Raw genomic sequence first — 23,376 nt, forward strand, 5'->3', positions numbered from 1 at the left:
ACCTCTGAGGGCCTTTTCCAGTTCACCTGGGTGGCCCCCTTTTCCTTCCTTACTGCCAAGCTTCATGGAGCCTGGCTCCTCCTGGGGCCCCGTCCAGCTGGAAGGGTTCAGGCAGCCCCTGCCTTGAACAGGAAACCTTAGCTGCTCACCTATTAGGGAGCCCCAGGCCTATGGCTCAGCTCCCCCTTAGAAGGCCTGGGCCTGGGGCTGCCCTTCCCTGCTGGGCACTTGTTGGTGTTCTGGGCAGCAGGGCCTGGGGGGAGCCACACTGGCACAGCGGGGACCCTAACCCAGGTGGGGGCTCTGAGAAAGGAGGGGCCTGGTGGAGTCATGAGAAGCCCCTCTCAGTGGGGACAGCCTTCACCTCCACCGGTAACTCCTGGTCCAAGCCTGTCATGTCACTGGGGCTCCAGCTGGCCTCTCTGCCCTCCCCCTGCCCGCTTCCTGTCTGGCTGTGCCCACCTTGGAGACCACAAGTCAGATCCCCAGACCGGCCACAGGCTTCTCTCTCACGGACAGGGAAAGCTGCTTCCTCACAGCAGCCCAGAGGCCCTCCTCGCTCTGGCACCCCCGTACCTGACCTCCACCTCCTCTATGCTACCTCCTGGGCTTCCTGTTGCTCCTGCCCTCCGACCTTTGGCCTTTGTACAGGCCATTCCCACTGCCTCACTCTCTTCCCCAGAGAGCTCACAGCCGCTCCCTCCTCCCCTTCAAGGCTTTGCTCCATCTCCGCTTCTCAGTAAGGCCGGCCCCAGGCCTCCTTCAGATCAGCACCTGCCCCAAGAAGACACACGCCCTCCCTCCCAGGCTTCCTCTCCCGCCTCCTTTCCCCCACACCGCACCCTCATCGTTACCTGGCATTACTTTCTGTGCATCTCAGCACATCCTCTTACCGTCTGTCTTCCCGGGCAATGAGAACATCTCTTCTTCTTCCACATCCTGTATGCCCAGTGCCTGATACTCAGTAAATACTCGCTGAAGGACTGAGGAGTCTGGGATCCCTGGGTCTTGTCCGGCCCTGCAAGCAGCTCACTGCCCGTGACCTCAGACGGAACTCCCTTCTGGGCCTCCCAGGGCCCGTCTGGCAAACGGACCAGCTGAGGCCACGTGCGAGGAGGCATCACAGAGCTCCGGGCCTGGCTGCCCATCTCGCTCACTCCCACATTTATCCAGTCAACAATTAGCATCCACGTGTACCCTAAGTACCCAGCCCCGCTAGCGTTAGGGATGTAGTGAGTCCTCACGGCTTCATGGAGACAACTTGGGGGGCTCCCAGGGGCAAAGAAGGAGCCAGGTCAAGGGCACATGTACACGCAGAGACGTTCTTGCTTATTTTCCAGTGTGTCGGGGTGTGTCCGGCAGCCCTGGTGGAACCAAGCTTGAGAGGGCAGGTCTCCACTGTTTTCAAGCTCTGCCCCGCCCTGGTGTGTGGCAGCCTCATGACATGTGTCCCTGGAATGCATAAAAAAAGTGCCAAGGCAATTCAAAGGGGACAAGTGCTACGAAGTGAAACGGGGTATTCGTAGGAAGTGGTTGGGGGGTTTCTTTAAATTGAGGGGGTCCAGGAAGGCCCCACTGAGGAGGTGAGAGCTGAATGGGAGAGGACCAGCCATGCCAAGACCTGGCCTGGGAGCGTTGCAGGTGGAACTGGCCGGGGCAGAGGCCTGAGGGGGGATCCCGCTTGGCTTCATCGCGAGCCAGGAGGGCCTGGAAGGCTGGGAGAATTGCAGACCAGAGTGAAGGCTTCTGGGGATATTCCAGGCTGGCTGATGGATTGGGTGTAAAGCTGGCTGTTCTAGAATCTTCCTCAAATCAGGGCTGCATTGCTTCACTGGGCCAGGCCTCATTTGGGTTCATTTCAAATAAGTCAGGAGGCGTGATTAGAGGATAAGGGAGGTAGAACCGCCAAAGCCTCCGAGTCTTTGTTCAGAGCGGACTTACCTCACAGCCAGATCTAATCCTTGTGGAGATCATCCCCTACCAGACCTCCCTTGGGGCAGAAATGATTGCCAGTGGGGAGGGCCACTGGAAATGCTGTTCTCTGACCGGAGTCTGCTTCTGTGGGCAGATCACTCCTTGTTCCTCGTGGCGACGGTCACAGTAAGGTGGCACCAATCTTGGACGGAGATTTCTATCAAACCCTTACAAGCATTCCATGTTTCTTTTGTGTCATCAGGGTGACTTGCTTAATAGTTACAGTTTGTCCATATCATCTTTGTTCCCAAGAGGAAGGAAAGTATCATTATGTGATGGTTGCTAGGGAGACGCAGACTTGTAAAGAACTCAAGGGTCAAGTGTTGCCAAAGACTCCTAGAGCTTGGACTCAAGGGAGGGTGGCCTGGTGTCCTTTACTGAAATGGGGACAGTAAGGGGGGAAGGTAGTTTGAGGGAGAGTGTGGAGAGATTTGCTCCATGTAAAGGCAGGTAAAGGGGAAATTCCCTGGCGGTCCAGTGGTTAGGACGCCTTGCTTTCACTGCCAAGGGCACAGGTCGATCCCTGGTCGGGGAACTAAGACCCCGAAAGCTGGGTGGCATGGCCAAAAAGTTTTTTTTTTTTTTTTTTTTTTTTGCGGTATGCGGGCCTCTCACTGTTGTGGCCTCTCCCGTTGCGGAGCACAGGCTCCGGACGCACAGGCTCAGCGGCCATGGCTTGCGGGCCCAGCAGCTCCGCGGCATGTGGGATCTTTCCGAACTGGGGCATGAACCCGTGTCCCCTGCATTGGTAGGCGGACTCTCAACCACTGCGCCACCAGGGAAGCCCCAAAAAGTTTTTTTAATTTAAAAAAAAAAAAAGGCAAGTAAAATTCAAGAAGCTGCTCAGTGCACAGATGGATGAGTGAGCTGTGAGCTGATGTAGGGGCCGCAGGTACTCCAGGTCCAAGCTGGGGGGTGAGCGGCATTGGGAACAGGTGACCTATAACCCTGGGAAGTAGATGACCTCACCAGGGGCAGAGTGTGTTTAGAAAGGAGGTCCTGGGGCACCCCAACATTTGGAGATTGGGCAAGGGTCGAGGGCCCATCAAGGGAGGCTGAGAAGGCCTGGTGTGTGCTTGTCCATAGCCAAGAGGAGCAGGTGTTCGGTGGGGTGAGGGGCGCCTGTTAGGGCGTGGCCACGGCAGTCTCGAGGCCGGTAGCGTGGAGGTGACGGTGTTGAGGCCCGAGGGACGGGTGAGGGGGCTGGCGGGTCAGGCTGTGGCAGCGGTACCAGGAAGCCAAGCCCTGCTTTCCCTGGGAGGAACCCTGCAATTTTCAAAGATTCCTCTTCTGTCTCTCACAAGAGGCTTGCAGAGGCAACAGTTGTGATGCCCATTTGCCATATGTGGAAACTGAGGCTGGGGGTGGTGGTGCTAGAGAACGCCCCGGGGCCCTGCACATTGAGCCACAGAGTTGGGGTGGTGGGTGGAGGCCAGGGCCAAGACTAGGGGCTGGGGCTGGACCGGTCACCCATGGCGTCACTATGGCTAGAACTCGATGGGTTGGAGCCGGGCGGGTCCTGAGGCCAGAGGTCTCCCGAGACCCCATCCCTCTGCTCTAGGCAGCGACTCTCCACAGCAGAAATGCTGCCCGGCCTGACCCATGCTTGTTGGGGCCTGGACACCCCAGGTCAGCAGTGCTCCCACAGAGGCACAGGGAGGAGGGATCCTAAAATACAGCGACGGCGCCAGGCCTTGCTGAGGGCTCTGCAAGCGTGTCTCAGCAACGATCATTATCCCCACGCGTGGACGGCTTTGTGAACAGAGATGGGAGGCAAGACACCACTTGTGGGTGGCACACACGCCAGGTCCTTCTCACACTGGGTCCCCCTCTGCCTCTCAAGTGATCCTAGCCCTCTGTGCCTCAGTTTCCTCATCTGTAAAAGGGGAACGATTCTGACACCTACCGGGTAAGGCCTTTAGGAGGAGTAGATAGAGACCACGTGTACTTCGCGCATCCCAGTGCTTGGCACAGAGCAGTTTGTTCAGCAGATGGTACCCACTGTCACTGTTATCCGTTATCGTCATCTCTACTACTATATAAATTCACTCTCTCTCCATCTAAATTCATTGATTTAAAGACTAGTGTTGGGAATTGCCTGGCGGTCCAGTGGTTAGGACTTGGCGCTTTCACAGCCAGGGCCCGGGTTCGATCCCTGGTCAGGGAACTAGGATCCCACAAGCGCCGCCAAAAAAAAAGAAAGAAAAGGACGAAATTCATTCATTTACTTTGTTCCTGTGCATATATATATATATATATGTTTGTTATCTTTTGGCCACACTGCACAGCATACGGGATCTTAGTTCCCCAACCACGGATTGAACCTGCACTCCCTGCATTGGAAGCATGGAGTCTTAACCCCTGGACCGCCAAGGAAGCCCCTCCTCCATATTTTTAGAGTTTACCCCAGTGCGTATGAGGGTGCCCATTCTTCTTGCCTCCAGGTCGACACAGAAGAAAGGAACAAGACCAGGACCCCCTTTCCCACACCGGCTCATCAGCGCATCTGCCCCGTATTCTGGGGTCTCCCAGGCTGGGGGCTGTGACTCCCGTATGGGTTACTGAGCGCTCCCTCCGTACCAGGGACGCCAGCTGGGGTTGTCAGCCAGTGGCCTGGCAGGAGGCTGTGAGCACAGCTTCCCCCTCCTGCCCGGCTCCTGCTCTGTGCCAGCGCATCAGACCTCCTGAGACCTCCTCAGGCTGGCTGGGCAGGGTGGACTGGGAGAACAGGGCTGCCGGCAGATCCGGCGCCCTGAGCTACGAACACTGCCTCAGGCCTCCCCCGAGACAGCCCGGTGGGCCCTGGGAGGTGGCCCCTCCAGTCTCCAAGCCCCAGGACCCCAGCACTCGCTGCGCCTTGGTTACGGGGTGAATAATTCAGGCCATCGAGTGTCGGTCATGAAATATTAAACGGGCCGTTCCTGACGCACCAGCTTGTGAAAGTGGGAGGGGGGCAGTGCTGGCACCGGGGCGTGGAGGCCGGTGGCCGAGAGCCAGCGCGTTCCTGAGGTGCGGCGTGTGGGCGCGACCCTGTCTGCCTCTGTGCGCTGTGCTCGGCACACCACTGCGCCCCCGACACGGGTGGGGTATTGGCAGGCAGCCGGGCACCGTCCCAGACTCGGTGTCAGCCCCGAAGTGGCAGCTCTGTGCCTGAGGAGGGGCTGTTCCCACGTCAGGAGGACGAAGAGAGCCGGGGCTGCGTGCCTGGTGGGCGCTGCAAGCCGCCTGGGGTCAGGGGTCAGGGGTCAGGCAAGTGGACAGGGATGGGGTTTTAGGGACAGGGAGAGGTCAGACGGGAGGGTCCGAGGGGTGTGTGCGAGCGAGGGGCCAAGTCGTGGGTGGCTGACAAGAGGGTGGGTGAGGGGGCAGATGGAGGAGGAGTGGGTGGCCTGGTGCCCACGTTACCGTACACGCGGCTGACAGATGAGGGAGGGAGGGCGTGGGTGGTGGGGGTGGAGCGTGTGATCGAGGTCGTGAGCAAATAGATGGGAGAGGCGGGTGGGTGGGAGGATATGAAGTCGGACGAAGAACTGCGCTTCCTGGGGCCCAGAGGGCTGATCCAGCCCAGAGGGACTCAGCTCCGACTCCCTACCCCGCACCCTCTGTGTCCCAGACCCGCTGCGAGCTCCTCTGCCTGGGCCTAGATTGTGGCTCCACCTAGTGTCTGGATCTGGTAACTGCACCCTGGCATCCACACCCATTGTGAAGTCAGAAAAACTGAGGCTGAGCCAGTGGCAGGAACAGCTTCCCTATTTCCCAACAGCACTCTACTTCATGGGACTGATTCCCCAGTTAGGACCCTTCTGTGGGAGCTGGGGAGCAGGGATGGGGGGCAGTGACAGCTGCAAGCTAGGCCCGAGGGAAGGCTGAAGGAGTGAAGACATGGAATGGCCCTTCCCCCAATCCCTCTCCTCGCTCCCCTCGTTCCTGCTGTGCGTCCGGGCCTGCATCACACAGACGGATTGTGCTCCGGTGCCACTTACCAGCTGTGTGACCTTTGGCAAGTCACAGCCCCTGGGCCTCAACTGTCCCACTGCAAAATGGGGATGACAGTAGGACCTAAGTTAGGACATGCAGTGAGGACCTAACATGCACTGCATGTTAGGACATGCAGTGTGCTAGTGTCGTAGCGCAGGGGAGGTGCTCAGTGGACGGCGGCACCTGTCGTGTTACCAGGCTGATTTCAACCACAACCAGAATATTCCACTGAATTTTAATTTCAGATAAACAACGAATAATGGTTTAGTGTATGCACATCCCATGCCACATTGGGGGTAGACTTACACTAGAAAATTATTTGTTGTTTATCTGAAATTCAGATCGTAACTGGGCATCCTGTGTTTTACCTGGTGACACTACCACTCTGCCTTCTGGGAATTCAGTCTTCTGGGGGCGGCAGAGGCCAAAATAAGTTATGATCGAGCATGACAGGTGGCCCACGGAGTGAGCCCAGGGCAGAGTATGAGGCACAGAGGTGGGAAAGGCCTGTTCTGCTGGAGAAATCAGGGCAGGCCTCATGAAGGAGGGATCTGTACCGAGTCTTCAAGAGAGACGGGAAGGGCATTCCAGACAGAGGGGGGACATGATCAAAGGTACAGAGGTCCGACAGCAGGTGTGAGGACTCACACTGACTGTGGGTCAGTGTGGCTGAAAAGGTAGGGGGAGGCCAGGTCACCGCATCCCTGTAGATCTTGGTAAAAAGGTGGGCTATTTACTGAGGGCAGAGACTAGCTCAGTCGGATGTGCATTGCAGAAAGAAGGCTGCCGGGGGGAGGTGGGGAGCAAGCCAGAGGGCCCCCCCCCACACCCAGGGAGGCTGGCACAAGACTGAGTCCAGAGGGAGTTGGGCAGCCGGGTCCAGCCACTAGATTTTTCTCCAACCCACCCTCCCAGCCCTCCAGAGCTCCCCGGAAGCGGGTGAGGGGTGAAGAAAGCTTTGGAGGGGGACGGGCACTGAAATCCCGCGGTGGGTGCTGCGTCTTCCGCAGGGGAGTGAATGCCCAAACCAAGAACGGTGCCACGCCCCTGTACCTGGCGTGCCAGGAGGGCCACCTGGAGGTGACGCAGTACCTGGTGCAGGAGTGCGGCGCGGACCCGCACCTGAGCGCCCACGACGGCATGACCCCGCTGCACGCCGCGGCGCAGATGGGCCACAGCCCGGTCATCGTGTGGCTGGTGAGCTCGGGGACAGGTCGGGGTTGGGGCCCGGGAGAGGCGGGGCCTGTACGGGACGGGGGCGGGGCCAAGAGGGGCCTGGCGCCCAGCCCCCGCCCCTCTGTGCTCCGTCCCCTCCCCCCAGGTGAGCTGCACCGACGTAAGCCTGTCGGAGCAGGACAAGGACGGCGCCACGGCCATGCATTTCGCGGCGAGCCGCGGTCACGCCAAAGTGCTCAGCTGGCTCCTGCTGCACGGCGGCGAGATCTCGGCCGACCTGTGGGGCGGGACCCCGCTGCATGACGCCGCCGAGAACGGGGAGCTGGAGGTGAGGGCGGGCCGGGGGCGTGGCCGGGAGGCCGGGCGAGCGCGGGAGGGGCGGGCGCCCTCTGCTGGCGCCGCGCTCTCAGCACAGCGCTGCCCAGGCGCCGGGGTCCCGGCTGTCGGCCGGGGGTCCTCACTGCGCGCCCCTGCAGTGCTGCCAGATCCTGGTAGTGAACGGCGCGGAGCTGGACGTCCGCGACCGCGACGGGTACACGGCCGCCGACCTCGCGGACTACAACGGCCACAGCCACTGCACCCGCTACCTGCGCACCGTGGAGAACCTGGTACGCCCCGGGCGCTGCTCCCCCGCGTTACTGCATTCCCCCCACAGCTTGCCCCCACCTCCCCGCAGGGGTAGGTGTTGTTACCCTTTTTACCACGGAGGAAGCTGAGGTTCAGGGAAGTGAATGAAGCCCCTTGCCCGGGGTCACAGGAGTAAGTGCCCTAGACCACTACCCCACGTGACCTCTCAGGCCAGAACCACTGACCATTGGGGAGTGAGGGTGTGCAGGCAGAAATATCGAGGGAAGGAGGACCAGCCTCGTCCTGATGAGAACCAAGGCTCGGAGAAACAACGACACTTACACACCAGTGGGAACAGTAAAGTGCATTCACCTGCCCACAGGTATTAACTAGCTCATTTAACTCTCACCACCACACTCTGAGGTAGGGAGTGCTCGTATCCCCATTTCACAGGTGAGTAAACGGAGTCTCGGGGAGACCCAGTCATTAAATGGTGGAGCCCTGGTGTCCGGGCCTGGAGCTACCTCTCTTCACCACTACTCTGTATGTTTGCTCACCGCGTGGCTACTTCATGATTGAAAACCTGTGTTAGTGTTTTCAAATTATTTTATTATGGTTACAAAGCCATGAAGGAACCCACTAGGACTTGAGCGCAGATGTGGGTCCTGGGCTCTGGTTCCTCTGGCGCAACGTCTGCTTTGGCGCAGGAGGGAGGAAAGAGGGCTGGCTTCACAGGCATCTTCAGAAGTGGGGCAGCCTGGCCACGAGAGGGGCTGCGGAATGAGGCTGGAGGAGAGAAGGCCGATGACCCCCTGCCCAGAGCATTGTCTGCCCTGTCGTCGAGCATACGGGGGCACCCTGGTTCTGGGGACTCCAGAGCACAGCAAGGCCCAGGGATCAGAGATGGCATCTGGCCCCAAGGAAGAACTCCCTCCAGAAAGGGCCATCCGGAGAAAGTAGGGGTCCACAGAGCCCCAGCGCCCTCTGGCGCCCCCTGATGGAGGCTTTAGCTTCAGGCAATGAGCAAACAAGCACCATTCCTTGAATTCTGACCCCGGTAAGGTACCCTACCCTGCCTAGTGCTTTACGATGTAATCTCAGTTCATCTTCACAGTGAATTAACACTAACAGCTGACACATAGCCAGGCATTTACTGGCTACCATGCCCTGGCACTTCACTAACTTTGAAAATCTTTGTTATAACCTAACGGGGCAGGCAGTACGGTTATACGCATTAACAGATGAAGAAACTCAGGTACAGACAGAAAGGACAAGTGATGGAAAGGTCATGTAGCTAGTAAGTGGAGGAGATGAAATTTGAAGCCATCCCCCCAGGCTGCAAAGCCTTTGCCCCTAACCTCTGTTAGGGCTGGGCAAGTACCCACCTCAGCCAGCCAAGGAGAGAGCATGTTCAGGCTGCCCCCCGCCCAAGCCCAGCTCCTATGGCTCCCCTTGTCTCAGGGGTTAGGCAGCAGGGCCTGGCCCCCCCGAACTGGGTGGAGTGTGGAGCACCTGGCCCCCTCACAAGGCGGGCCCAGCTGCGGCAGTGACGGATTCAAGCCATGGAGGACACTGGCCCAGAAAAGGCAAACACTCCCGCAGAGCCCCTAATTACGGGGCCAATGAGCATGGCCGCTTACCAGCCGTTACCTGGTGCCAGGCCTGCCTTCCGTTCCCGGGAGACCTGTGACAGTTCTCAGGCAGGGAGGAGCTGGCCTGGGCAGCAGGCAGCAAGCAGGCGAGCCGCAGCCTTGCCGGCAGCAGGGCCAGCATGGGCAACGTAAGCATGGCCCCCACCCCAGCCCGCTCCCAGGAGGGAGGGTCAGGCCTGTGGGCAGGGGAGAGGCAGTGGTGGGGGATGGCTGAGCTCAGGTTGCCCCCGCCCCAGCTCAGCTGGGCCACCCCGGGCCCCATCCTTTCCCCAAAGGCCCCATCAGGAGACGGGGGCTAGGCTCCCGTTGGGATTCCTTGCCGTCTCTCCGGCAAGGAGAGACAGCGTGGTTGCTGGCCAGGTCGGGAGTTCAGTCTTTCCTGCAAGTTGGAGGTGCCGTGCACCCCTCCCCTATCCCCAGCTGCTGCAAATGCTCCCACCCGCTGCAGCAGCGCCGGTGCCTCCTCGCCACGGTGGAGCCTGGCCCTCTGCCCATTGATGAGAAAGGAGTAAGGCTGGTGCTGTGGCCGCCCTCGCTTGGGGTCCAGCCCAGCGTGCTCTCTCTCTTCTGAGCAGAGCCTCTCAACCCCGCTGAGCAGAGACCAGCCAGGGCTGGGAGTTTCCCAGGAATCCGTGGTCCTGCCGCTGCGGGGCTGGGTTTGAATCTTAGCCTGGGAAGAACCTGAGAGATGATGGGGAAGGGAGCCCAGAGAGGGAAGTGGCTTGACCGAGGTCACACAGCGAGGGTGTGCCTGAGCAGGACCCTGGCCCAGGGTGTGCTGGTCTTTGGAGCGGGGTTGCCCTCACAGCCCCCTCTCCCGCTCAGAGCGTGGAGCACCGTGTGCTGTCACGGGATCCATCCGCTGACCTGGAGACCAAGCAGCCTGACTCGGGCATGTCCTCACCCAACACCACCACGTCGGTCCAGCCACCGAACTTTGACCTCAGCTCGCCGGCCAGCACCCTGTCCAACTACGGGTCCTGCTCCTCCAGCCACTCCAGCATCAAGGGCCGGCGCCCCCCGCGTGGTGAGTGGGCCTGGGGAGAGGGGGGAGGGAGAGCCAACTGGAGCCAGACCACTGCGCCCTGAGGACCATCCCTGAGCCCACTCTGCCCGCAGCTGACACTGGAGGCTGCCCAGGTCACCAGGAGGGCTGGTTCTGTGGAGGACAGGTGACACTCAGGCTTGTGGGTGTCCATCACAGACATGCCCGTACATCCACAGGTACCCTCCCGCCAACAAAAGCTGCATGCAGCCCACACGCAATTCAGTATCCTCACTCACACACGAAATGTTCCCCAGACGTCACACACCTGCCCACACTCGAGTGCACACCTACACACGTGTACACACAACACACAGGTATGAATGCACGACCACATGTACAGAACCATACAGACACCTACGCTACATGTGCGCGCTCCTGCACCCCAGGTCCACAGACCAATGCAAACACATTCACAAGTACAAAGAAGGGCTTCCCTGGTGGCGCAGTGGTTGAGAGTCCGCCTGCCGATGCAGGGGACACGGGTTCGTGCCCCGGTCCGGGAGGATCCCACATGCCGCGGAGCGGCTGGGCCCGTGAGCCATGGCCGCTGAGCCTGCGCGTCCGGAGCCTGTGCTCCGCAACGGGAGAGGCCACAACAGTGAGAGGCCCGCGTACCGCAAAAAAAATAAAAATAAAAAATAAGTACAAAGAAGCACGTACACACATTCAGGAACATACACGAATGCACACTCAGGCAGAAGCCAGGCACACATGTTCACACATGCTGACCACGCCCTGAGCTTAGGTGTCTGTCCACCTGCGATGCCTGCTTTACGCCGCCAGGTGGCGGCCTGCAGAGCTGCTGGGCCCCTGCAAAGATGCGGTGTGGCCGTCGGTACCCGCGCCGCCTGCCCGGCCACATCTGCCCCGAGGAGCCACCCCTCCACCCTCCAGGTGGCTGTGCTCCACAGCCCTGTCTTGGAGCCCGCGGCCCCCTGCCAGTTCCGCTCAAACCTGAGCACAGGCCTTTCCCCAACGAGTGCAGGGCTGCAGGTGGGCAGGGCCAGGGCGAGCGTGGGCCCGGTCCTGCGGGGCCCACGGTGGGGCCGTGTCAGTCTGCACCCGGAGCCTGCCTGCTCCCGTGGCAGGTTTTTTCCGGGCAGGAGGGGGTCTTGGGCCTGGGGGCAGCCTCTTTGCAAACTCGCAAACCCAGCCTTCCCTCTGTCCCAGGGCTTCCCAGCACGAGAGCTGCAGACATACAGAGCTACATGGACATGCTGAGCCCAGAGCCGGGCCTGCCCCGGAGCAGGATGGAGAGACCCAAAGCACCACCGCCACCACCTAGCTTCCCTCCACCATTCTCACCCCCAGGCACCCAGATGCCCCCACCCCCGCCAGGCTACCCAGCTCCCAAGCCCCCCGCGGGGCTACAAGCAGCTGACATCTACATGCAGACGAAGAACAAACTCCGCCATGTGGAGACCGAGGCCTTCAAGAAGGAGGTAGTGAACCCTCCCCAACCTGCCTGCCCTCCGGCCCCGGGAGTGGGCTGATGGGGGGGGGGGGCAGCAGAGGCCAACGGGTGGCCCGGCTCGTGGGTACAGGGCGGGCGGCGGGGGCAGGGGGAGGTGGTCCCTGGTCCAATGGCCTGTTCAGGAGTCAAAGCTTCCGGTCAGCCCCATGGCGACTCAGGGCTGAGCACTGGGGACAGAGAGATGAGGAAGACAAAGCCAGCACCCTTTGGGAACTTGGGGGGCAGGGCGGGGGGAAGGAACATATACCCAGATAGCCATGCCTCCCCGGGAGCTGGGTCCTCATCACCTCTTGCACAGAGTGGCAGGGAGCTCATGGAATCGGCAGAGCATATGTGCAAACTGCGTCTCCACAGGCGCACTCGTGCCCAGCTCCGGGCTCAGGTGGAGAAAGGGTCCCAAGGGAGTGTCTTCAGGTGGGAGATGCAGGCAGTGTGAAGGTGAGGGCTGGGAGGAGGGTGGAGGCCAGGGGAGGGGGCACCCGCAGGACTCAGCACCCTCTCAGCACTGGGGGCTGGACGCGGGGGTAACATGGAGGCTGGCTCCTCAGTTTGGGGCTTCAGCTCCCACGTGGGTAGACAAGCCAGTCCTGAGATGGGCGCCCTGGGGAGAAGCATGCTTGTAAGAAGGGGCCGAATCCGGTGCGGGCACTTTGAGTGTGGGGTGCCCGGGTGCAGGGCCTGTGGGTTCCTGGCCGAGGCTTTGGAGCAGGGGAGGGGGCAGAGGGCTGGTCTGCACAGCTCTGAGAGTCCTGGGCAAGGAGGCCCAGAGGAAGCCCTGGGGTTCTAGTCAAGAGGACAGAGGGAGGCCGGTCTGAGGCCGCAGGGGAGGGCAGCCTGAGGCCCCAGGCGGCTGAGTGTGGGATAGAGCCCCCCTAGGGTCCTGTGGGAACCCTGACTTTGTAGTTCTCTCTCGAGCCCAAGGCAAGCTGCTCCAGGGCCAAGCTCAGTAAACAGTTCCCACAGGTGACCCACATCTCAGGGCCACCGGCTGGGGGAAGGGGAGGACACAGCTCCACTGCAAGTCTTCTTGCTACCTCAGACCAGGCTCTCAGTGGGTTCCTCTTTCATCTCCAGAAAGTGAAGGCGGCCCAGGAGAGGCCTGCAGGGGGCCTAGGGCCAGCGGACTTTGCAGGCCAGGCGAGTGGGCCCTGCCCCAAGCCACAGGACAGGCGGCCCCTCCCCTGAGCCAGAACACCAGGACTGCGAGGTGCCGTGCCTCTCCCGTTGTGTGCGTGCCCGGCGGCAGGCGCTGGGCCGCTCCACAAGGGCCCTTTGTGTGCCCCGCGCCCCCCCCCACCACTCCCCGGCTTTTTCCGGACCGCGGGCAGGAGCAGGGTCGCGGCGTCCGCGCCTCGGGGATGCAGGGGGCGCCGAGGGGGCAGGCTGGCCCAGAAAACAAATCCCGCGGTGTCGCGTTTCCTTGCAACGTGAGCCCGGCCGGGTGGGGCTTGGAGGGTCCGGGGCCACCGTGGGGACGCTCGGACTGGGGGTGGGGCAGGGGACAGCCCCTGCCAGGTGACTTGGCCTTTGGCCCTTGCGCCTCCTGTCTTTCTTCCCGGGCTGGGCTTAGTGGGGGGCAGATGCGACGGAGTGGGCTGCCCGCGCTGTCACCCGAGCCCGGCCTGCCGCCCCTGAAACCCGAGGCTTGGGCGCGGGTGTCGGTGTCCCTTACGCAGCCGGCGATGGTTTCCAGATGCGGGAGGGAAAGGGCGGGGGCGTGACCCGGAACCCGGGGGGCCAGACGTGGGGGGCTCCACTGCCCGTGGTGAGGCCCAAATTCTGTCTCTGGCGGATGGAGGGAGTGAGTGGGGGGATGAAGCCTGGGGTGCTCAGCCCAGACGGAGGGAGAGAGGCGCAGGGGGGTGGGGCCACATCTGGCCTGTGGGGTAGGCGCGGCGCAGCAGCCAGGTGTTGGCGGAGCAGTGGGCGCCCCCGTGGCATTCCCGGCTGCTGGGGGTTTCGGCCCGGGATTGGCAGGCCCTGGGTGATGTCAGGCCGACAGAGCTCTCAGGCGCTCATAGGCGCGGGCGGGCGGGCTGGGCTGTAACCTGAGAGGAAGGATCAGGTAGCGCAGGTGTCGAGTCCATGCCGCCCCCGCTGCCAGGTGCACAGCGGGGGCCACCGGCACGGTCGCAGGTAGGAGCAGCCCCAGGCCGGGGCCGGGCGGCTGAGGGCCCTGGGCAAGCAGTGGACTTCCTCGGGGCGAAACTCCCGCAAAGGAGGGTTGCGCGAAGCCTTGGTTTCGCGTGGGACCGTCTGGTCGCCGGGAGTGGGGTACGGCTGAGGCCTTAGCGCTGCCTAAGCTGCGAGCTACCCCTTCTCCAGCTCCCCCTGGCGTTTGGGCTGGGCCACCCCGCCCCTCGGCCCGCCCCTTCTAGCCACAGTGGGGGCCCCTACGCCCCTTGGCCCGCGCCCAGAGCCCCTCCCTGTGGGGCCGACCGAGAGTGCCCTTTCACCGAGGCCCGCAGGACCCTCGCCCCATCCCCGCTCTGAGAACAGGAGGGTCTGGGACCGCGGCTCGCCACGAGCCCCCGGAAGGTTAAGAGTTGGGGAGGCGGGGAGAGGGATGTGGGAGGCGGAAGGGACAAGTGCCCGAAGCTCACTTCGCCCGCTGTCTTCCCGCAGCTGAGCTCCCGCGACGGCCGCAACGGGCTGCGGAGGCAGGACTCCAGCCGCAAGCCCCGCGCCTTCAGCAAGCAGCCCAGCACGGGGGACTACTACCGCCAGCTGGGCCGCTACCCCGGGGAGCCGCTGGCCGCGCGCCCGGGCATGGCGCACAGCGAGGAGGTGCGTGCCCGCCAGCCCGCACCCGCCGGCCGCCCGGGACCCGGCCGGGCCGCCCGCGTCTCACTCGCTGGCCCCTCCGCTCCCCCGCAGGCGGCGCTGCTCCCCGGGAACCACGTGCACAACGGCTGCGGCGCGGACCCCAAGACGTCCAGGGAGCTGCCCCCGCCGCCCCCGCCGCCGCCGCCCCTGCCCGAGGCCCTGAGCTCGCCGCCGCCCGCTCCTCCTCTGCCCTTCGAGGGCTCTGGCCCTGGCTGCGGGCAGCGTCGCTCCTCCTCGTCTACTGGCAGTGAGTAGGGGCGGGTTGAGGGATGGGGGGCGGCGCTATCCCTGAAGGGGGAGGGAAACCAAGACCCCCTCCTCCCCCCCCCCCCCCCGCCCCCGCCACCGCCCCGGACAGCTGCCACTGCCCTGGTGCTTCCTCTTTTGCTCTCTCTGCAGCCCCACCCCAATGAGGACTTGACCCTAAGGGGAGGCTTGGGGTTGCTTTAGGTCCTGCCAGAGCAGGACAGGGCTGTGTGACCTGGGGCAAGTCCCCTTCCCTCTCCGGCCCTGCCTTCCACCCAGTAGGGAAGGCCTCCCAGCTCTGTTGGCTGCTGTTTCTGATGAGCTGGTGGTGCTAGGGGGAAACTCAGAGAAGTAGAATTAGCTTCAAGGAGGCAGGGTTGCTGGCCAACCTTCTTCCTGCCCCACATCTATCCTGAGTCACTCTTCCACTCCTGGCTGCTTTCCCTTGTTCTCCCAAGCTAGCCACGGCCCCAGGCCTGGCTATAGGGTCCAGGCCAGTGACCCACCGTGCGCTGCCCTCCCCCTCCTGCTGAATCCCCGAGCATCCTTTTTAAGAGCTAGACTGGTGACCGGGATTCCTGGGCTTCTCTTCTGAAATGCGGGACAGCCTCCTGCACGCCGGGGCTCCTGGGAGGCCCAGGAGGCGGTATCTGGGCGCTGATGCCCCCGTTCCAGCCCGGCAGGGGGTGGCCGAGCTGCTCCCCTCACGCAGCCACTCGGTTTGGGGACCATGCTTAGTGATATCATCCAAAGCTTCATTTCCCTGGCTAGGGATGCAAGGCTGCAGTAGCGTCCAGGGTAGGGCCAGCCTGGGCTCCTTGGGGTACCTATGGAGCTGCAGCCCCTGCAGACCACAGCCCATGGTAGCATGTCCACCGTTAGCTGAGCATCCAGAAAGGCCCCCAGCTTTGAGGTCAGTGCCTTCTCTTGGCAGCCTGGAGCAAGGCTGAAACTAGGAACAGAAGAAAAATGGACTCTGGGCTTCTCCAGACACCCCTTCGCAGCAGAGCCTGGGCTGGGTGCCCTATCCCATCCCAATGCCAAGATTGAGGCCCTTGCTAGGGGGCCAGGGCCAATGGCAGCCCATCCCAGCCCTCAGGGGCACCAACAAAGCTGGGAACTGAGCGGACCACCCTTGTGGAGCCCCAGAGCAGCCTGAGCCAGGGTCAGACGGACCGGCAAGTTCCTCCTCTCACCACCACCCCCCCGCCCCGCCTGCCCCCGCGCATCTCCCCTCCTCCTGTCCTCCCTGGCCCTCTCTTGCTCTCTGTGATGTCCTAGCCTCACCCCGGCCCCCTCCCTCTCCTAACTGCGCTGTCACTTCTCTCCCGTCGGCCCCTAGAAGTGAGAGTGCTGAGACACAGGAAGAGTGAGTAGCTGCGTGCGCGGCTCCTGGCTGAGGCGCGGGGGCGGGGCACAGGGCACGCTCAGGAAAAGCCAGGCTGACGGGCTGGGGTCTTGAGGAAAGGACGGGACCAGGGGCCGGCAGGCGAGGGGTCCTGGACGCTACAGGTTCTACCCGCATTCTGTGCCGGGCAGACGGTTTTGCCTAAAGAAATGAGCCCGCAGCCGGCGCCCACCGGCACTTTTCCCTTTCTCCCCTCCCACTACCGCGCTCTGGGATCCCCAGCCCGGGGAACCCAGAAGCTGTTGGCCCCCTTCTTCCCCCTCACCCAGCCCTGACCCCTTCCTCAGTCTCTAAAGACAACCCTCCCCCAACTCCATTCACCTCCGCCGGCCTCGTCGGAAAATGCAAACTCCGCGCCTCGCATTTGCGTGTCGTCCGCCTGGCCCCTCGTCCTGAGTGCCCCGACCCTATATCCTTAGTAAGGTCTCGGCTTTCCCGGGTCCACCGGAGCTGCGCTGCGCTTTGCCATAAGTGTGCTCCGTCTGGGCTTGCAACCAGTGCGTCTGCGCGCGTGTCTGTCTGTGGGGGTGGGGGTGGGGGGAAGGGGGCCAGCTGGCTTCTGGCATCCAGGGTCCCGACTCTATAGCCATGGAAGCCCCAGGTGACTCAGTCCAAGGGTCGCTGGGGTTTGCTGGTGCAGAGAGATGGCCAGAGAGAGGCTCCACCCTGGCGGGGCCGGGCCGGGGAAGCCGGGACAAAGGTCGGGTGGCTGGCCCCAGGTAGTGTTCTGGAGCTCGGCACTCAGTGCGCTGGGCAGAGATATACGCTAGAGGCCCCAGGGCCGGCCCAGGAGCTATCATGAACTCCCAGGGGCCTCCAGGCGGGGGCTCCACACCCCGTGAGTAGGGTCGGGAGGATGGAGGGGCTGCGCGGGCTGCCAGCCGAGGACCCGCCTCTGGGGTCCCGGAGAGCTGCCTGCGGGACCCGGGACCTGGAGAGCTGCCCTCTGAGCCCAAGGGAAGGCCCCGGCCTGCGCTGACTTGGGGAAGGGGGCAGCGGAGGGCAGGTAGGGGGTGGCGGGGACGCGGGCCTCACACCAGGCCAGCGTCTCCTCTCCTGCCTCCGCGCAGGCACCAAGTCTTTCAACATGATGTCCCCGACGGGCGACAACTCAGAGCTACTGGCTGAGATCAAGGCGGGCAAGAGTCTGAAGCCGACGCCGCAGAGCAAGGGGCTGACCACGGTGTTCTCGGGCAGTGGGCAGCCGGCCTCCCAGGTAGGCGATGCGACAGACGCCCCAGCCCCTCGACCCCAACCACCCGGCACTCAGCCCCGCCGCTTCTCCCCCGCAGCCCGACTCGCCGCTGCCGCCGGCCTCGCCGGCACCGTCACGGGCCCGGAGCCCCACCCCGCCGGCCGCGGGGTCCCAGCCACTGCTCAACGGCAGCGTGGCGCCGGCGCCGCCTGCCACCCCTGCGCCGGGCGTGCAGCTCGACGTGGAGGCGCTCATCCCCACGCACGACGAGCAGGGCCGGCCCATCCCCGAGTGGAAGCGCCAGGTCATGGTGCGCAAGCTGCAGCTGAAGATGCGGGAGGAGGAGGAGCAGAGGCGGAAGGTGGGCGGGGTTGGGCTCCCAGAGGGCCCTGGGGTCCGCAGCTGGGTCCGCAGCCCATGCCCCACATCATCCCCCAATCTGCCCGGGGCCTTTCAGCCTCAGACGGCTCCCATTACCTTCGGGGAAAAAGCACGATCGGACCACCACCCCTCTCCTGGGATGGTTCCCAGTCTCCACCGCCAGCACCACCCCACAACAGCCTGTCCTTTAATGCGACGGCAGTGTTTATCAAAGTCTAAGATGCCCTCAAATCGCCCGTGATCTTATTAAAATGCTTTTTCTGATTCAGGTGCTCTGGGTGGGGATGGGATTCTGCGCTTCTGACAAGCTCCCGGGTGAGGTTGTCTCATCCAAGGGACCCCATGAGTAGCCAAGAGGCTTTTGGTCGTAGTCAGACTGGCCTGGGCTCTTTCCCTGAACTACCACTTTCCACTGATGCTGAGCCTCATCCAGCCTCGGGTTTCTCATCTGTCGGATGGGTTGATCATCCCTGGCTGGCAGGATAGTTTGCCATTGATCTGCTCAACAAACATCCCCCCCGGCGCCGTCTATGTGTTACACACTGTTGTCGCCTCTGGGGATTCACGGTGAATATGTCAGGGCCGGGGGGCTGGGGCGGGGGTGGGTGTCAACCAACAAGCAAGCACAGCACGTTAGTCGGGTGATAAGTGCCCCCAAGGAGACAAAACAGGGCAATGTGAGAGTGAGCAGGTGTGCAGGTGCTCTGATGGGGAGGGCGGAGGGCTGGGGCAGCCCTAAACCGACCATCCTGTTTGGGTTTGGGGTGGTGGTAGGGGAGGAGAGAGTGATGTCTCAGGTAGACTGGGAAGGTGAGGAAGAATTGGACAGGGGAAGAAGTGGGTCAAAGAGCGAGCAGGAAGGACCGGGGAGGCCTGACGGTCAGAGTGGGTGTGGTAGCTCCAAGACACTACCACTGAAGGGGGTGGAGTGGAGATGTCAGGAGTGGCCAGATAACTAAGGCCTGGCCTTGAAGACAATGGACTTTCTCCTGGAGTAGTGGAGAGCCTGGGAGTGGGGTTAAGCCGAGAAGTTGGCATCGTCATATTTGTATTTGGGAAACATCTTTGTGTGGGGGGCGGTGGTGGGCCGGGATGAACTGGGAGGCCTGTGAGGAGGTGGCGGCAGCCCCTCCCCTCCACCTGGGCTGGAAAAACCCGGCACTAAAATGAGGAACAGATGAGACAATGAGTGCCTGGCAAGCCTAGCTCTGAAAGCTGTAGTATTATTCCAGGAGTCAGAGAGGGTGGGAAGAGGGGTGAAAGCCACAGCTTCAGCCACTTTAAGGGCCTCTCATTCAGCAGTAAAAGTGACAGCACGCACAGGGAGGTCTTGGGCCTCAGGGGAGTTTGATTAGGGGTCATCTGCCTGGGGTGAGGTGCGGCCTCGCTGGGATCTGGCCTCGAAATCGCAGACCTTGGATGGGGAGGGAGAGGGCTGCCGTCTGTCGCAGCTTCAACGCCTTTTGCATGTTCCTTTGGTGGTGTAATGAGCGACCAAGCCAGGTGTGGAGACCCCATCTGCCGGCCCTGCCTCTGCAACAGCGCCCAACGACCGGCTGTGTCCCTGCCAGCGACCAGAGTGGACACTGCCCAGCGCCTGGAGCGGCGGCCTGGGCCGAAGCTTCGTCCCAGTGTAATTGCCCGCCGGCCAGGCGCGGCCCGTCCCTGCAAACGCAGCCCCGCGGAGCCATTACACCACCCGGGACATGCAAAAGGCGCCCCCGGCGGCCGCTGCGGGAGCCGGGCCAGAGGGAGACGCGCCTCCCTCCCCTCTCTTGTCTTCCCCGCCTTAGCTGACGGCCGCCAGCTCGTGCTGCTACCCCCGCGAGGGCTGGAGGTACTCCCGCGAGTACAACGGCATCCTCGGGCCCTTCGGCGAGCTCATGACCGAGGCCGACATCCTCCGCATCGAGCAGCAAATCGAGAACCTGCAAGTGTTGCACAAGGCGCAGAAGCTGGAGGCGCGCCTGGAGCAGCTGGAGTTGGAGCTGGAGCAGCTGCTGCCCATCTCGGCCGCCCTGTCGGCGCCGCGCTTCACCGTCGACCCGCGCCGCATGCACGGCCGCGCAGCCAGCCTGCCTGCCTGGTGCAGCAAGATCTCCAAGCTGCTCAAGAGCATGGCCACGCTGCTGGCCGCGCTGGGCGGACGGCCCGCGTACCTGGCCGAGCTACTTGCCGCCGACACAGGCCAGCCGCTGCCGCCGCTGACCGACGCCCCCTGGCGGCCGGGCCCGCTCTGCTTGGGCCGCTCGCATTCGCTCAGCTGGTGCCGCGAGGCCGTGGCGCGCGAGATCCTCGAGTGCGGCGTCTCGGTGCGGCACCTCCGCGCCACCTACGAGCGGCGCGCCCAGGGCTCGGCGCCGGCGCGCGGCCCGCCCCGAAAGCTCTCTCTGCCCGCCGGCGCCCCGCGCCGCGAGCCCATCCTCGAGGAGGACTACGTGGTGGCCGGTACCGGCGAGCCAAGCGCCGCCGCCGCCAACGGCCTGCCGGCCGCGGGGGAGCCCCTGGGCGTCCTGGGCCCACCCGAGGCGCCAGGACGCCAGGCGGCGCTGCCCGAGCCCGAGCAGTTGGCGCGCAGGCCGCCACCCTCCACCGAGCTGCGCGGCGTCCAGGACTATATCGACATGCGCAAGGAGCGCATCGTCTACCTTTTCCTGGAGCACTGGCGCAAGTGGACCTTCCGCGGCCCCGGGCGCCACGCCCAGGTGCGCCTGCGCAGACTGCTGCCCCGCGTGGTGGCCGCCGGCGCCGACCCCGGCCCGGAGGCAGCCGACGCCTCCCAGCCGCCGGCGGGCGATGGCCCGGACGAGCGGCTGCTGCGCCTGCTGAAGCAGCGGCAGGTGGTGGGCAAGCTGCTGGGCCACTGGCGGAGCCTGCTGCGGCAGGTGCCGGCGCGCCCGCCTCGCGGCCCGGGCCTGTCACACGGCTTATACTGGCCCGAGCACTTCTTGCCGCCCCTCGACGGCGGCGCGCCCCGGCGCTACGACAGCCTCACGCTCGACCTCTTCATGCTCGGCTACTTCCAGCTGCTCGAAATGGGCCTGAGCCGCGAGGAGCGCAAGTTTCGCCACCTGCTGTGCTACGAGATGTTCGACCGGCTGGGCAGCCACCCTTGGGAGCTCATCCGTCTCTTCCACCGCGTGGTACTCGAGGAGGTGGAGGCCGGCCGGCGCGGCTGGAGCGACGGCTTCGAGGACCTCAGGCGCCAGTTCTTCGGAGACACCCCGGAGGCTGAGCCGGCCCGGGAAGAAGAGGTGGAGAAAGAGCAAAAGAAAGGGACAGATAAGGAAGAGAGGGAGCCGACCGAAGAGGCCGCTCCAGCTCAGACGGGCGACTGGCCAGAAGGGCAGCCAGAGGCGCCGGCCCCTGAGCCGCAGCCCCCGTCCCCACCCCCGCCAGCCGCGCCTCCCCCGACGTCGGACCCTCCTAGTTCCGAAGCCCCCGCCGAAGAACCCCTGGAGCTGGTATCTGAGATGGGCGAGTTCAGCAATGAGGACATCTGCCGGTACATCGACCGCAGCTTCTCCTTCTGGAAGGAGAAGGAGGCAGAGCTTTTTGACATCTGAGCCGCAGAATTCGGAATTTACCCTCAAGCGTCTTAACCCGGCCTGGATGCCTGTCTGATGCCCTCCAGAGGTCAGAATACGGCAGGAAGAAACCAGGACAGGACGAGTGGCCTTGGAAAAGCCAGAGTGCCCAGAACCAGGCTGCCTCAGCCTTTGAGATCCCACGGTGGCCGGTTGTGGGGTGTTGGCCGGAATGGGCAGGGCATGGCACAGAGCCAACCAGGTGTCCCCCTCTGGCTCTCCAGCGATGCCTGGCTCCGTGTGGAGCCAGGTGGAAGCAGCAGCCCCTCCGAGTGCGGGACTGTGGGTCCCCCTTGGGGCAGTGTGGCTCTCTCTCTTTCTTTGGTTTTTCACTAGAGTTCATAGCTACCTCTTTGGCTGAGGTCAAGGGAGCCACATGTGCAGTGTTCGTGTGACGTGTCCAGACCCTTTCTCCTCTGTAACGTGCAAGTAATAAAACACTTTGCTGTAAGCTGCCTGTGTTGGATGCCCCCACCCCCATGTCATTGCAGCCACACGGTTGTAGAGCTAGCGTCTACCCGCTCTCAGAATAGGACAGGCATGGAAGAGAAGGTCCTTCACAGTGGAACCAGGGACCGGCCTGAGCCTCTCTGAGCAGACAGGATCTGTGGAGGCCCACGTATGAGTCTGCCCAGAGATTCTGGGCCAGGGGCCTGGAGCCATCTTATCCACCCCACCCTGCCCCCCACCCCCGCACCTTGGGGAGTCTCCCCCTCTGCTCCTCTCCTACGCCTCCTACACTCAGCTCTGACCTCTCTGGCGCCGCCTCTGGGACACGGGGGCCTGAGTCCTCATCCATTTGCCCTATAGAAGGACATCAAAAGAGTCTCTTCCTGCGACCCCATCTGTGTCCCGTTGTCCCTGACTCATGCAGCTCCCCTGGGTGGGGGACCACCCCCGCTGACCCCCGTGTCCCAGCCCATGCTGGCCCTGAAGCCTTGTGCTGTGTTTCAGGAGAAGGAGGAGGAGGCCTGGCTGGCCAGCATGCCCGCCTGGAGGCGGGACATCCTGCGGAAGAAGCTGGAAGAGGAGAGGTGAGCTGAGGAAGATGCGGGGCTTGGCAGGGTGTTTTGAGCATGTCCCTGAGGTGGTGGCACCAACTAACGCCATCTCTTTTCTTCCAGGGAGCAGAAGCGGTGAGTGTGGGGCTGGGCCCAACCTGTGTCCCCTCCCCCCACCCAGTCACAGTCCTTTGGCCCCTTCCTCCAGCCCCAATCTTGAGCACATCCCCTTGTCACTCAGCCCTGTTAGCACAGTGTCTTTGCTCCCAGTAATGCCGCCAGACCCCTCTCCCCCAGGAACTTACCCACTGCACCTCAAAGTCTTGCTCTTACGCTGTAATGTCCTGTCCCCAATTACCCAGCCCCCATCTCCCGTTAACCTAGCCTTTCTGCCTTGCAGTTAACCCAACCTCAGTATCGATAACCTAGAGCATCTGTCCCTCAGATCTTTAGTTTCTGCCCTTAGTAATCTAGCCGAGTGCTGTCTGATAGATGTATAAGTTGAGCCACATATGTAATATTAAATTCCTAGCCGCCACGGTGAAAAAATAAAAAGATGAGTGAACTTAATTAGTCTATCTTACTTAACCCAATAATAATAATTATGAAAATCATTGAGATGTCTTACACTCTTTTTTAAAAGTAAGTCTGCGAGATGCGATGAGCATTTGCACCTACAGGGCATCTCAGTGCCAACAGTTCGTGCGCTCATCAAACGGCCACACGTACTTAGCGGCTACCTCATCACCAGTGCAGATCTAGCCATGGTCTAATAACCTGTCCCTAATCACCCAGCCCCTGTCTCCCAATGATGTGGCCCCTCTATTCCCCAGCAGCCCAACCCCAGTCCCCACGAACTTGGG

General features: G+C 62.7%; 1 protein-coding gene across 3 annotated transcripts in view; it reads left to right on the top strand.

Annotated features, from left to right (window-relative positions):
- Positions 1 to 23,376, top strand: part of ESPN (espin) — a 30,777-nt gene that overhangs the window by 6,860 nt on the left and 541 nt on the right. Inside the window, exons 3-14 of one of the 3 annotated variants that reach the window (XM_065884783.1) lie at positions 6,963 to 7,149; positions 7,274 to 7,456; positions 7,605 to 7,736; positions 10,173 to 10,374; positions 11,566 to 11,837; positions 14,495 to 14,656; positions 14,747 to 14,942; positions 16,284 to 16,310; positions 17,420 to 17,565; positions 17,642 to 17,905; positions 22,467 to 22,546; positions 22,637 to 22,648. In XM_065884783.1, coding sequence (XP_065740855.1) covers positions 6,963 to 7,149; positions 7,274 to 7,456; positions 7,605 to 7,736; positions 10,173 to 10,374; positions 11,566 to 11,837; positions 14,495 to 14,656; positions 14,747 to 14,942; positions 16,284 to 16,310; positions 17,420 to 17,565; positions 17,642 to 17,905; positions 22,467 to 22,546; positions 22,637 to 22,648 — 1,863 coding nt within the window. Of the gene's footprint in view, positions 1 to 6,962; positions 7,150 to 7,273; positions 7,457 to 7,604; positions 7,737 to 10,172; positions 10,375 to 11,565; positions 11,838 to 14,494; positions 14,943 to 16,283; positions 16,311 to 17,419; positions 17,566 to 17,641; positions 17,906 to 22,466; positions 22,547 to 22,636; positions 22,649 to 23,376 lie in introns of all 3 variants that reach the window. The other 2 variants (XM_065884793.1, XM_065884774.1) reach the window with 2 other exon arrangements.

The sequence above is a fragment of the Phocoena phocoena genome, chromosome 1 (genome assembly GCF_963924675.1).
Source record: "Phocoena phocoena chromosome 1, mPhoPho1.1, whole genome shotgun sequence".
In the NCBI taxonomy this organism is placed as follows: Eukaryota; Metazoa; Chordata; class Mammalia; order Artiodactyla; family Phocoenidae; genus Phocoena; species Phocoena phocoena.